The sequence below is a fragment of the Nansenia antarctica genome, assembly GCF_963989245.1.
Source record: "Nansenia antarctica genome assembly, chromosome: 3".
Classification (NCBI taxonomy): Eukaryota; Metazoa; Chordata; class Actinopteri; order Argentiniformes; family Microstomatidae; genus Nansenia; species Nansenia antarctica.
The window spans coordinates 25,498,305-25,513,724 of NC_137688.1; the positions used below are offsets into that span (position 1 = coordinate 25,498,305).

At 44.4% G+C, this 15,420-nt stretch overlaps 1 protein-coding gene across 1 annotated transcript; it reads left to right on the forward strand.

Moving 5' to 3' along the window:
- Window positions 1–2,115: 2,115 nt before the first annotated feature.
- Window positions 2,116–11,576, forward strand: rnf44 (ring finger protein 44; the record flags this gene model as incomplete). Its single annotated transcript, XM_080525880.1, has 10 exons — window positions 2,116–2,222; window positions 2,726–2,966; window positions 4,337–4,504; window positions 6,780–6,953; window positions 7,236–7,397; window positions 8,149–8,264; window positions 10,461–10,548; window positions 11,038–11,159; window positions 11,316–11,415; window positions 11,514–11,576. The coding sequence occupies 10 exons, from the start codon at window positions 2,116–2,118 to the stop codon at window positions 11,574–11,576; spliced, it is 1,341 nt and encodes a 446-aa protein (XP_080382006.1).
- Window positions 11,577–15,420: the final 3,844 nt, after the last annotated feature.

Sequence of the window (15,420 nt, forward strand, 5' to 3'; positions counted from 1 at the left end):
CCACCAGATATCTTGTTTCACAACTCAAAACTCCATGTCTAGAGTACATGGGTCCTTTAGGTATTTTGTCTGCTAGCTAAATCCATTTTTAAATGTCCATACTAGTTAAGCTGTTCAGCAATACAAACTTGTCTCATGTGTCCATACAGGCCTATGCATTATTTATGGAACTGTATGAGGTGCTGGTCATAGGCAGTAGCAATAATGCACTACCATCTAGACAATTTGATGGCAGCTACTAGATTGTAATCAAGTGCAATACTGAAACACAACTGTGAACATTTCAAACCTGCAAACTGCGAAACTTTAAATGAATGTGCAATAATACTATGTGCAATATGACAACCCTCGTGCACATAAGGTTCAGAGATAGGAAATGTTAGGATATTTATAGCATAGCATAGAGTACAGCACAGTGTTTTATTTGTATAGTATAGTATATTATAGTGGATAGTGTATATAGCCTTTATTTATGTAAACCAGCTCTTTTCCCTTCTTGTTTTTAGTATTTTTTTCCTAGCACCAGGGGAGCCCCCCCTCACAAATTTCGTTGTATGGTACCTGTACTATATTAATGACAATAAAGACCATTCATTCATTCATTCATTCATAACACAATTGTTTGTTTTTGGTTTACACCTCTTTATTTTATTTTATTCCACTTCATCTGATGTGACAAAACAAAAACAACTTCCGAATTGTTTTTTTTATGGGATATGTATTTGGATACAATGTAGGCCTATCATCAACATTGGAGTCAGGTCGCCCACACTGTCTTTGATTGGTGATTCCCCCACATTAGTTGTAGGAAGAAGGCGTGGTTACATTAAACAACGCTGTTCAAGGCTGCGTTCGTAGATCCGCTCTGGAAACCCGTGCGCCACTCGTGGCTCACTCTTGTCCAATCAAATTACTCGGTCCCTTTATAACGTTGAACCCAGTGTGCGCTCCGGCCCTCTCAGAGCGAATTTACGAACGCAGCCTAAGAGACACATCTAGCTGGCCACATTGACCACACGCGCGATGGAATGTTGAACTATATTCTATTCTAATAGTCCGTTAGAGACGGTTAACTGGCAGCAACCGTTTTCCAGTTTGACTTTTTCTAAACGGATGGTGTGTATAGGGAGCAAGTAGCTAGCATAACAACTAGCCGGCTAATGTTACCAGGTTTTAGAGCTGCTAAACTAGAAAGCCACGACACATACAGCCAACTCTGGATCTGATACCACTGATACCTGAAAAGACAAGACAAGGCAAACCTGAAACGTCAGTACTTTGCTGTCTCTCACCTGCCTCGGTAGCTAGCCACCTGCTAGCTTGCAATATCAAGGTCCGTACATCATTGTCTCCTCCTGACCAAAGCAAGTAAGCAAGTTAAGCCATAGGAGGGGCAAAGAAGCAGCACTTCTACCTTGTTCGCTGGTTAATGAATGCAATGGGTTGCTCTTACTAGCTAGCCACGAACAGAATGAACAGTGATCTATCAGCGAGCAATGCAGTGTCTTCATATAGAAATAGCTTAGCTCTGCACCAGACCAAGAAGTGCCTCTTATGCTTTTGTTGATGCTTAACATTGACTTCTGATTGAAATTAAAATCGAAGTGTAGCAAAAAAAATGCTGTAGCTATTGTTGTTGCATGCTTTCTGCATTTGTGTGCGTTTTTCTTTTTTAATAATGTGTTGAGCTAAGCTAGCTGGCTAGCTGGTACTACGTCCTTTGTTGTTGCTTTGTTTCTTTCAGGAGCACATGGCTTGCCTTGTTATGGTTTAAGTCAGCTTTAGCGCCCCCTATGTTTAAACGGTGGCAAGTTACCTGGAAGTCGACCAAGTCATCTCTGGCCCACCCTAGTTACCCCAGCACCCAGTCATTGTTTTCAACTCTAATTTCAGTCTGATAGTAAATTAAGTTTAGGTAAGCCCCCCTTCCCCCTTAGTTTAAAGTAGAGTTATAGGCCTAGACATACTGTTTGATTCAACCAGTGTATGTACACAATTGTGAGTGTGATTTTGGTTATTGTTATGTTCGCAGGGTAAAGACAATCAGAGGCTATAAGACACAAGTGCCACTGGTCTCCTCATCCAGAGTGTGACTCGTCCCCCACAACATCACCAATGCGACCATGGGAAATAGCAGTGAATAGGCGGCCACCAACAGCCCCCTTAAACCAGAGGAGGTTCCCTGCAGAGCCCTGCAACACCCCAGTGCATCTCAGGAGAAGGTAAATACTACTTCTTCTAGTATTATTTAATCCTGCTCCTGTTTTATAAATGTCATAAGGTACCCTCCTGAGGGTTAAGTTGACGGCACTAGTTTGCTTTGACTGGATTAAGAATGAAACCATTTTTGTAGGGAGCATTGAACAGAACATGCTAGTTGTCCATGCATGTGTTGTTTATCAATCCATTACATTTATCTGCACATTTTACAAAATGTATAATACAATAAACCCAAAACCCACCTCTTCAAGCTTGCCTTCACCAGTTAACCCTCTCCCCCTCCCCTTCCCACGTGTCCCCAGCACTACCTTAATAAGCCCCTATACTTTCTTTTATTTATTTTGTTTCTTTTACTCGATCTTTTCAGTTTGTAAAGCGTCTTTGAGTGTCTAGAAAAGCTCTATATAAGTCTAATGTATTATTATTATTAATAATAATAATAAACAAATATACAATATTATAACAATATGATCTGATACCATATTCTAAACATCTGGTCTTTCAGCCCGCCAGTGAGACGCCAGTGGGTGAGGAGAGACAGACCCATACTGCACAACTCCCTGCTCCAGGATGAGAACTTCCACCATCCGCTCTTCACGCAGCAGCAGCAGCATCATCATCATCATCAGCAGGTTTCTTTAGATGAGTCCAGACAGTACAGCCACACCAGTGCACCACCACGCATGCTTCACCCTGCCGCCCACCCGTCTCAGCAGAGCCCCATCATGGTGGATCTACACGACCAGGTAACGGATGGGACTGGAGCTCTAAGCAGGCCTAAAGGTTCCCCCTCTGTATGCCTTAAGCCCAATTTATACTTCTGCGTAAAATCTACGGCGACGTGCACCTCTCCAAAAATGTAACTACGCAGCAGTGCCTACGCAGACCGTAAGCACTGTGATTGGTCCGCTTGGTAGCACATGATTCCGACATGATTCCGACTCTCTCGTAGGCCAAAATGCGGAAGCCATGACAGAAATGTCATTTACTTTTTCTGTAATTACTTATTAATAAAGATTTGAAAAATTATGATAACCATCGTATTATCTTAGTTTAATGTCATTTCAATGCATCATAGAACTTTTATTTACAACAAGCATAACAACAACAAAATCGCTATTATGCCGCTATGAGTACACCGTTCCAACGCCCCATGGAAGCGTCAAGCACAGCCTTCCCATAAGCAGCGCGATTCACATTTACGAGATGTACAATCCTGTTTATTTAGAAATAAATGATTACCTGTGGCGTTTGACAGCGGATGATGATAAGGCATATTTAATGTAAAGTTATCTATAAGAACTGTGATTGGTCCGCTTGGTAGCGTCACATTCCGACTCGCGTAAATGTGGAAGCCATGACAGAAATGTCATTTACTTTTTCTGTAATTACTTATTAATAAAGATTTGAAAAATTATGATAACCATCATATTATCTTAGTTTAATGTAATTTCAATGCATTATAGACATTTTCTTTACAACAAGCATAACAAAAAAAATCGCTATTATGCCGCTATGAGTACACCGACCAACGCGACGCAGACCGACCAACGCAGAACTATAAATTGGGAGAGCCCTTGCGTAGGCTACAGCGTAGCTGCGCGTAAATTCGACGCAGAAGTATAAATTGGGCTTTACCCCTCTAAATGCTGCGGTTTTGGTTAATATGATATGCAGAATTGTCTTCTTAAACAATATTGTCTTTAACAATGTAACACTGTCTGGTCCCTGCAAAGATTTGTTTTTTTGGGTTATGATAAGGTAAGAAAGCTGCACTAGAAGTTAGACACTGACAATAATACAGGGTTCCCACGCTGGTCTTAAAAAGCCTTCAAGTCTAAAATCCAGCAATCAGTTTTAGGAATAGGGCCTAAAAAGGTCTTACATTTCAGTTATTTGGTGCTAGGTCTTCAAAATGAGATTCTGCAAGGAAATCAGTCCGACCACATCTATTTACGTGGAAATGAATCAAGCTGGAACCCTTTTTTGTCTGTATGGCAGTGAAATCCCTAAAAAGGTCGGAACCCTGATAATAATTCATGCTCAAATGTTTATAATCGGTTTGTTTGGACGAAGCGAGCGACTCACCCAGCTTTGTCTCTGTCTCCCTCCCAAGATGCACCAAGGATCCGTTCCAATATCTTACACAGTTACCACGGTGACGACCCACGGTTTTCCCATCCACACCGGGCAGCCTATCCCAGGGTGCAACACTCAGCAGCTCCCAGCATGCTCGGTAATGTTCAGCGGACAGCTCTCTCTGCTCTGCTGCCTTCCTCCTCCTGTGAGTTTGAAAAGGAAGAGCTGGAATGTCAATGACATCCATGTAGCGCACACCCTACCAACACACACCATACCACCCCCCCCCTACCAACACACCCCCTACCAACACCACACCATACCACTCCCCCCTACCAACACACACCATACCACCCCCCCCCTACCAACACACCCCCTACCAACACCACACCATACCACCCCCCCTACCAACACACCCCCTACCAACACCACACCATACCACCCCCCCCTACCAACACACCCCCTACCAACACACACCATACCACCCCCCCTACCAACACACACCATACCAACACACACCATACCACCCCCCCACCAACACACCCCCTACCAACACCACACCATACCACCCCCCCTACCAACACACACACCATACCAACACACACCATACCACCCCCCCTACCAACACACACCATACCAACACACACACCATACCACCCCCCCTACCAACACACACACCATACCACCCCCCCTACCAACACACACACCATACCAACACACACTATACCACCCCCCCCTACCAACACCCCCTACCAACACACACACCATACCAACACACCCCCTACCAACACCCCCTACCAACACACACCATACCACCCCCCCTACCAACACACACCATACCAACACACACACCATACCACCCCCCCTACCAACACACCCCCTACCAACACACACCATACCACCCCCCCACCAACACACCCCCTACCAACACCACACCATACCACCCCCCCTACCAACACACACACCATACCAACACACACCATACCACCCCCCCTACCAACACACACCATACCAACACACACACCATACCACCCCCCCTACCAACACACACACCATACCAACACACACTATACCACCCCCCCCTACCAACACCCCCTACCAACACACACACCATACCAACACACCCCCTACCAACACCCCCTACCAACACACACCATACCACCCCCCCTACCAACACACACCATACCACTCCCCCCCCCACCAACACACACCATACCACCCCCCCCCACCAACACACCCCCTACCAACACACACACCATACACACCCCCTACCAACACACACCATACCACCCCCCCCCACCAACACACCCCCTATCAACACACACACCATACCACTCCACACCCCCTACCAACACACACCATACCACCCCCCCTCCCTACCAACACACACCATACCACTCCCCCCCTTACCAACACACACCATACCATTCCCCCCCCTACCAACACACACCATACCACTCCCCCCCTACCAATACACACACCATACCACTCCCCCCCTTACCAACACACACCATACCATTCCCCCCCCTACCAACACACACCATACCACTCCCCCCCTACCAACACACACCATACCACTCCCCCCCTTACCAACACACACCATACCATTCCCCCCCCTACCAACACACACCATACCACTCCCCCCCTTACCAACACACACCATACCATTCCCCCCCTACCAACACACACCATACCACCCCCCCCTACCAATACACACACCATACCACTTTCCCTCCCCTACCAACACACACCATACCACTCCCCCCCCCTACCAACACACACACACCATACCACTCCAGCCTCGCTCTGTGTCAGTGTTTGTGTTTTGGATGCTTGCTGCCCCTTCAGGTTGATCTGTCAGATGCAACATGTAACATGTAACGTGTGTTTGAGGGATGTGGCAGCACAGAACTATGTTGTTGGGCTCATATTAGGATCCCTCCGCCCCCCCGGCCCCTACACATGTTCACATCCAGTTCATTCACATGTATATTGGTCATATGCTGTTTTATATGAATTTGAAATATATACTTGAAATATAAATTGTACATATTTATATGCTGTTAAGTCACTTCATATGAAGGCTCGTCTAAAAACCCTAGCAAGGCAATTGTGCTGACATCATTGCATCTGTGCTGTGGACATATTCAAACTCTTGGCTTATGGATTTGTGTAGAGCTAGAATTAGGACTGGGCATATTTGGCTGTCATTATCCATGGACTAGAAAACCATGTTTAGTACTGCTTTGTTACCCTCCCATGCTTTGGCTTGTGAATGTCCAGATTGTGAGCCTGGGGGTGTTTGGGGATGGCTATAGCCACACAACCAAAATGTTCCATTTTCAAATTCATCAGCCTTTAGGAAAAGTGTGTACCATCATTACTTCCTTTTACTGTCTGTATTCACCATGTTGTTTTTTTGTGTGTCCTTGTTTGTATGTGCCTGTTTCTCTCTCTCTCTCTCTCTCTTTCTCTTCTAGCTCATCCAAGCATGTACAATGCAGCATTTGCCAGTGTCTTACCAAGCCTTTCCACCCCTGATCTCCAGTGAGCATTTTATACTGCACCCCAACCCCCCTGTGCCCCCACACCAGCCACCGCACCTTACTCCTCTGAGCCAGTTCGTCCCTTTACAGCCTCAGCACCCACGCATGGTAGGTACTCCACACACTAGGTACTCCACACACTAGGTACTCCACACACTCCTGCCCAGCTGTTCCACACGGGTAGCCTGAATCATTCCAGATTAATCTGAGACAGTACTCTCTGTGTGCTATTATTATTGTAAAAAAATGTTTTTATAATCAAGGACACATTTTATTGCATTTTTGACTAATATGGTACTTTGTGCTTAATGCCCGGGGGCGGTACCGCCCAGCCACAACGTCAGCACAGCGCTCAACAATTGTTGTGCTCTCGTCCCCGTCCCCCCCCAGCCTCTACAGAGGGTAGAGAATGAAGTGGACCTCAGAGGGGACCAGCACCCACTAGGGACCTTCTCCTACCCTCCCTCCCATCACCCACCAGCGATGCCTCCCTCTGTCCCCCTCCAGTACCTCCCTCAAGAGCCTCTTCACCAAGAGCTGCCCTTTGGAGTGGTAAGCTTCAGCCTCCAGGCCACACAGCCAACACAGCCATAGCCGCTACACAAGGCATATGCTCCTTCATAGGATGTCAAGGAGACATTTTTTTTCCTCCAGTTTTTTATGGCCGAAGCTCATTGTTCTATTGTGCTTCATGTTGCCATGTGACTTGGGTTTATGAATGACCAGTCTGTGTTTATCAGGGGTGCAAACTTGTCACCTTTCTGCTAAATGAGCTGTTTCTACCTCAAAATAGGTCATCCATGTGAATCGTGTAGATTTGCAAAATATTGGGGCGGGGGCTAAGTCTCATCCAATCTCAGTCACATGATGAACAAGCTAACTAATCTTCCTGTCTGCTAAACTCCACCGCTGTTGAAATAACTTTTAGCTTCAGGCAGCTAGGTACAATTCCAGACAGTGTGTAGAACACAGTCACGGTAAACTGTTTTAAAACTGTTTTGTAAAATTAATTATGCAGGTGTTAAGGTCAGACCTGCCGCTATTTACATGCGCATCATTGTTAGACCACCGTTAGTGCTAGTGATATCTATTTAACACCATTAGCGCTATCCCCGGTCAAATTATTTTTCTCCTCTAAGGTTAGAGGATCATTTTCGCATTGATCATTTTCGCATTGATCATTTTCTTAGTTTTCACCTTTTGGGGCCATCACCAGTTTGCACCCCTGGTTTATAGTGTAACGCACCAGGTTCATTGAAGTGTGTGTGTGTGTGTGTGTGTGTGTGTGTGTGTTTCTCTCTAGCCATACCCCCACATGCTGCCACGCCGTGTGAGTGGACAGAGATACCGGCTCCAGCAGCCCCTGCCCCCTCCCCCGCCCCCGCCACCGTACTACCCAGGCTTCCTGCCCTACTTCCTGTGAGTACCACTAAACACCCCCCCCCCCTCCTCTTGCGTGTTTCCCTGAGATTTGTTCTTAGTAAGAGATCCAAATCAGTGTTATTTTATGCACACCATCTCTAGTCCCACCCTGTCACCTCCATCATCCTAAGTTCCAGTCCAGTTCCAGTCCAGTTCCAGTTGACGAAAACTGGAGACTGAAACCTCACTGGGATGTTCTGGAACTGGACTGGAGCTAAGAAGGATTGAGGTGACTGGGTGACTGGGTGCGACTAGAAATGGTGTGCATCTTCTGACTAAAGACTAAAGCCTAAGTGACTAAAAAGCCTGTCAAAATGAACACCCAGGGTGGCCCTTACCAACATGTTCTCTAGATTTCTATGGAAGTTTAAGCCAGGCCAAAACAAATCAATAGTAGGGGAAACTCTGGTACCACTAGACACACCCTCTGTGTAGACACACCCTCTGTGCAGGGCTCGACATTAAGGCTTGTCCGCTTGTCCGGGACAAGTACATTTTATGTTTGGACAAGTGGACTTCCTCCTGCAGTTGTCCGATGGACAAGTCAAAACAAAAAAACAAATCAATATGTATTAATATCTGCAAACATGAATTCCTCCTTCCGATCTGAATAGTAAAAAAAAAATAGCAAGCAAAGCGATGCCGCGCCTCATTCTCGCTGTTTCAGTCTCTCGTAGTTCGTTATCATCATAGTTCGTAAATTCGCTCAGAGCGCCAGAGCGCACACTGTGTTCAACGTCATAAAGAGACCAAGTGATTTGATTGGACAAAAGGCATTCCATGAGTGCTGATCAGATTCCAGAGCGAGTTTACGAACGCAGCCATAGTGTTGTGGGTCTCCTGTCACTAGTGCCATTCACGTGAACATGCGCATATTCGCTTCTTCTCAATGCCTATGTCTTATTTTCATGTAGTTCGATGCGATCGTATATTTTAGGTTTGAAGTTTTAAGACCAGCACATCGCAATACGAACTTCAGAATGACACTAATGATAGATTTCTCAATTTGAATATGGGATACTATCCAAAGGCTAGCAAATAACATTGCTTCCATTGGGGAGGGACTGTAGTTACAACATTTTTTTGTAAATATTCTTAGATATTCATCCCTTTTGTGGCCAATCTTAATCTAAAAGGGTTAGGGTTAGGGTAATCACTGATTACCCCTATGTTTTTAAATAATTACAAAATATTGTTTCATGAATACATTTGAAAATTAAGGATACATCATTATCAAATCAATAGTAGTCAAATGTGTTATTTGCATACACATACACTCACTGGCCACTTCATTAGGCACACCTTGGGGTTGGACCCCCTCTGTTGCCTTCAGAACTGCCTTAATTCTTCGTGGCATAGATTCAACAAGGTGCTGGAAACATTCCTCAGAGATTTTGGTCCATATTGACACTATAATATCACGCAACAGCCCGTCTGGCACCAACAACCATGCCAGGTTCAAAGTCACTTAAATCACCTTTATTTCCCATTCTGATGCTTGGTTTGAACAGATCAGATCGTCTTGACCATGCCTAAATGCATTGAGTTGCTGCCACGTGATTGGCTGATTAGGTATTTGCGTTAACAAGCAGTTGAAAAGGTGTACCTAATGAAGTGGCCGGTGAGAGTATAATATATTATTATTCATATTATTGCTTTTTCTAAATCTTTGGATTTGGACAAGTAACTTGAGCTCTAGGACAAGTAAAAGATAAGTTCACTTGTCCGAAGGACAAGTACCTGAAAAAGCTTAATGTCAAGCCCTGCTGTGTGTCTAGTGGTACCAGAGTTTCCCTCTGTGTTTCCCTCTGTGTGTCACCCTCTGTGTGTCTAGTGGTACCAGAGTTTCCCCTACTATTGATTTGTTTTGGCCTGGCTTAAACTATGTGGTATGGTGTGAGTCTTGTTCCCCACCCCCCCCCCTTCCCGCGCTCGACACCACACGTTCCTGATTAGGAGCTACGCCTCGCAGTCGTGTGATTCACTGAAATTGATGATAAATACTCGACTCAGTAGATTCACTCCCACTAAGTGCCAGGGTTTCTGTCGTCATTCCTGGCTGATATGCACTGTCAGGCTGCGCAATAGCCTGGGAAATGAGGTTAGCTGAGATGTAACAAGCATATTCACATCCCAAGTGCATTGTTCCTGTTCCGTCTGGGTAATATGGGACTCCTCGCTTCCTCTCTGCAGGTCGATGCTTCCTGTGCCTCCAACTGCAGTCGGGCCAGCCATCAGTCTGGACCTGGACGTTGACGATGTAGAGATGGAGAACTATGAGGTGAGTGTTGTGGTTCATCATGCCCCCCGCTAGTAAACAGAACCCGAGTCAATGTTCTGCAATACCTACCTACTTGTGTCCACTACTACACTAGTAAAGAGCCACAAACCAATATTTCTGTTTTACTAGTTTGTACTTTGTAAACCAGTGTCTTCATTCGCAGCAGGTTTTGGCTGTGTGTATGTGTATCATTTATGTTTGTTTTTTGTGATAACATTTTTTATTAGTCACCTTTTATAAAACGAATACAAGAAAACGAAAACACACAAACACACTCGGATCCGCCCTCCCCACAGGACCCACCCCTCAATGATCATAACAGTCAATTCATCCAACTTCAAAAATTAATAAACACATGTCATAATCTTGTCCCATATATTCTGAGAAAATAACTACCGGTATATAACAAATCAAATGTCATGGGGGTGATACTAAAGTTCTAAATTTAAAAGCTGTGTCGTATGTCTCTCACACACTCTTCTCTGCTAGGCACTACTAAACCTGGCTGAGAGGCTGGGAGAGGCCAAACCTCGTGGACTCACGAAAGCCGACATAGAGCAGCTCCCGTCCTACAGGTTCAACCCAGAGAACCATCAATCTGAACAAACGCTGTAAGCATCCCCTAGCCTCTCTCCTCACGCTCCACCCTCACCCCTCCCTCCAGCCTGCTCACACCTGGGGAGGCTGGCAGAGGTAGAAACCCTCATTCCACGCGTGTTAACACGACTAACACGCAACACTCTCTGATTCTCCTCTGTTTCTCTTAGGTGTGTTGTGTGCTTTAGCGACTTTGAGTGTAGGCAGCTACTCCGGGTGTTACCCTGTAGCCACGAGTTCCACGCCAAGTGTGTCGACAAATGGTTAAAGGTAAGCCGACGTCAACGTTAACGCTTTATATCCACTCTAAGCCTGGCACCTTCATACAGACAAGCGAGGGGTTAACACCGCTGCCCTTGCCTTTGCAGACCAATCGCACTTGTCCGATCTGCCGAGCCGACGCGTCCGAGGCGCACCGGGAGGCAGAGTGACTCCGGGCTCTGAGCGCTTTGGGCTTGATTGGAAAGCAGCACAAAAACCACAGAGGCTGTCCCTGTGCCGGGGGGGACGCCTGCCACCTAGCCTGTGTCCTCCAGCAAAGAAAAATAAAAACCAACCTACCACTCCTGCCCCCTCCTCCTCCTCCTCCTCCTCCTCCTCCGCCCCTCCCCTCTCTCTCCCCAACAACAATAAGCAATCTAGGATTGTGTTTGGAGCCTGTTCGTACCTCTGCTGTGCTTCACCGTCCGAGTCTCATGAAAAGCTACTGCCTACTACTACAGCCACATAGCCACATAGCCACAGAGTCCTGGGAGAGCCGTCCACCTCCTCTCTGCCCCTATGTCGCAGATTCCAAAGATTTTAACCTACCAATATATGTCGTGTCGGCGTTTTGTTTACAAGGTTTTAGTTTTGTTTTCCCTTGTTCTGCTTAGTTTCCCGTGCGCGATGGGAATTCTGGTGTCGGTGAGGATGGCCCGGTTGGTTGTTCAGCTTGAAGCATTGTGCAATTAGCAGACTTAATAATAATAATAATAATAATAATAATAATAGGAATTCTTTGTGGTGAAAGGAAACTAGGCCATTCCACTGGCTTGGGGGAGGAGCCTGACCATCATAGATGCATGTTTGTGTAGGTGATGGGAAAAGTGTTAATAATGTATGTTTCGCAATAATGTATTGATGATTTCAATAGTTCTATCCCTTTTTTTCTTTTTAAATCTGCGAATGCTATTGTGAAAGTTGACTTGCTGTGGTTAAAAGTACTGATTCTCCTAAGCCTGAGGTAATGGACTGCAAACGATGGACATGCACCTGTTGGGTATATCCCCCTCTCCCCCGCCCTGGTTCTCCCCTCTGTGACAGAGACCTGAATGAAACCTGCCGATGGATGGATGATGGAGGAGGAGGAGGAGGAGAAGAAGAAGAAGAAGAAAAAAAAAAAAGAAGAAAAAAAAAGACAAGACAATTCTGTCGCGTTTCCCTTGTTGCTATGGTGGAGGGCTCTCAGTTTTGCGGAGAGAGATGGTGGGGGTGGGGGGGGCGGGACGAGGACTCAAGTACCACATCCATCTTCTGTGTGTGACTGTGAGAGTGTGAGTCTGTCTGTGAGAGTGTGAGTCTGTCTTTGAGAGTGTGAGTCTGTCTGTGAGAGAGGGAGTCTGTCTGTGAGAGTGAGTCTGTCTGTGAGAGTGAGTCTGTCTGTGAGTGAGTGAGTCTGTCTGTGAGAGAGTGAGTCTGTCTGTGAGGGCGTGTGTGCGTCTGTGAGAGAGAGAGTGTGTGTGTCTGTTGTTCACGGAGCGTGTTCGTGTCTGTCTGACTGCTGGATCCAGGGCAGCACTGAAGGATTTGCATGGACTGTTGATTCAGACTAGCAATATTTTAATCGAGCATCGGCACCATAAAAAAAAGAAAGGAAAAAAAAAAGAAGAAAGAACACAAGCAAACAAAAAAAAGAACTGCTAGCTTATCCAGAGCGGCCCGGGGGGGATGGAGAGCATGTTTTTGCACCTCTGCATCAGCGAGGGGAAGAGGAGGGTTATCTCTGCGCTGTCGCTGGAGATCTCGGGGCTCTGAGCAGAAAGCAATATGTGCAATGAGTGACGAGTTCAAGTGGAACATTTTCTTCCCGTTTTTTGGAAGACCAGGCTAATTTCTTTGTTTGTGAGCCAAATATTCAATATATACTCTTCAGATCTGCCTTCTCAAGACCGTGACAAGCACAAACCTATTATTAATCTTTAAAAAAAAAACTATATATATCCTTAGTCATTTCCACTTGTTTTAAGAATATACAGTTTTTAAATGGTGTTATTTATTGGTTTTGATCTCTAGAGAAAAACCTATTGAAGGATAAGGTCAGAGCACTAACATGGTTTGTGTATGGTGTATGTTACTATATTTTTCCGCAACTTGGTCAGGTCTTGGGCCTTGTTTATGATGTAAAAGATCAAGCGTTGTATGCCTAGCTTCAGTGTGAAAGGTTTTAGATAATCGTCTTGTTTTGAAGACAAAAGAATGTTGAAACTCCCTGTAAAAGTCACTGGCGATACTCCTATTTTTGCCAGTTGACGGTACTTTCAAGGTGATTGGAGGGATTTAAGTGACCGAGTTAGAGCTGAAGTGTTTGGTGAAGTGATACACTGTTGTTCATTCAGCTCTCTGCTTATTGTGTTCAGACCTTCAAAACTGAATACAGTTTGGGTAAAAAAAAATTGTCATGAAATGTTACTACGGGGTCTTTCCTAAGTGTTGTGTAAGTAGGGGACTCGTTTATATTCCTACCCCAATAAGCACTGATAGGCAGTTGTAACCAATAGGATGGAGACTTGCTTTCTTGTGTAAAGGGACCTTGCCATGTTTTATAGCGAATGTGAATCTCTTTGTGACGTGTGTGCCACCTAAAGAAAAAAAAAAGCCATTTTAATGAGTTTAAACCCACAGCTTTGAGAAATAATCTATGTGTACATATCTGTTCACTGGCATATATTGTGAGTTTGAAAAAAATTATCACTCAGGGCCTCTCAGTATATAAGAATATAGGAAAACAGACATTTCAAATGGGAAGGGTGCCATGAAAGGGGTGTATTTGAATTTCCGTTGTTTTTCCTCAGGCCATACACATTTTTTATGTAATCAATTCAAATAATACTCTTAATTTTTGCCACGAGTAGAGGATATTCCATCAAAGACAGGCATGCTAGGCTAAAAGGTCAATAGAGAAGTTCTGAATATGAACAGAAAAGAGGCAATGTGTCGTTGCAGCCATTCTGAGTGTGTTCTTCAAACCTGTTCAACATTTTGTTTGTCTTCTTGTACTTTTTAAACCACACGTACAGACAGCGGTTGTGATCCCATTTTTAAATGTGCCAAGATGCACACTATCCTACCTAAACCACTTCCAAACTACTCTAAAGGTGTTTGCATGATTTTAAAAAACAAAACAAAAAATAAAACAAGTGTGTATTTTAAGTGAAAGATATCTAGAAATGGGGTGGGGGACTATTTAATGGTGCACAATATGCATGCATGTACTGACCAGCTCCCAGCTGGTGTTTAACTAGCTCTAGTTGGCTTTGGGTTCTGGGGACTGGGATCTTACTGCTCAGCTGATAACTGCCATGCATTGTACTGCACACATTTGTAAAGTCAACTGAATGACTACAAGATTTTATTGCGCTATCAATATTAATTTAATTTAAAAAAGAAAAAAAAAACTGACTGGAAGAAACCAGGATTTAAGTTCTTAACTACAGGTGTGCTTATGTTAATGCCTCAGAGACTGAAAATGACATGCCTGGAGACTAGTTAATCGAAAGCCATATAGTGAAAAGGTGCTAGATGTTTTGTTTTAGGTATGATACTGTCACTTGCGGGAATGCAATAGTTTGCCAGGGATCTCATGTATTCTTAGAGCATGTTGTACTAATACCCCTAACATGATCAGTTGCAATCAATACAGTTAAAGGAAAAAAATATGTTATCATACTTATTCCAATATTGTTAATCTGTACCTTTGCCTCTAGCTGTTATTGTCAATATCTTGAAATGTAGTTTGATACCTTTATTCACCGAAAACATGAGCAGCATAATTTGTGTCTAATTGGCAATTTCCAAATACCATATTGTGACTTTACCCCAAATTCCCAGAAATCCTCCCACAAACTAATTACAAATAACCAAAAGTAAACAAGAGGACAGGTTAAAATAGAATCTTGTAGTCTTTCTGTGATCCAATTAATAAATAATCTCACAGCTTGTGTGGTGAAAAAAAAAAAAACGTGTTCCAATATAGCAGCTAAAATTTATTTAGAATTTGTGGTTTATTGATTGCTC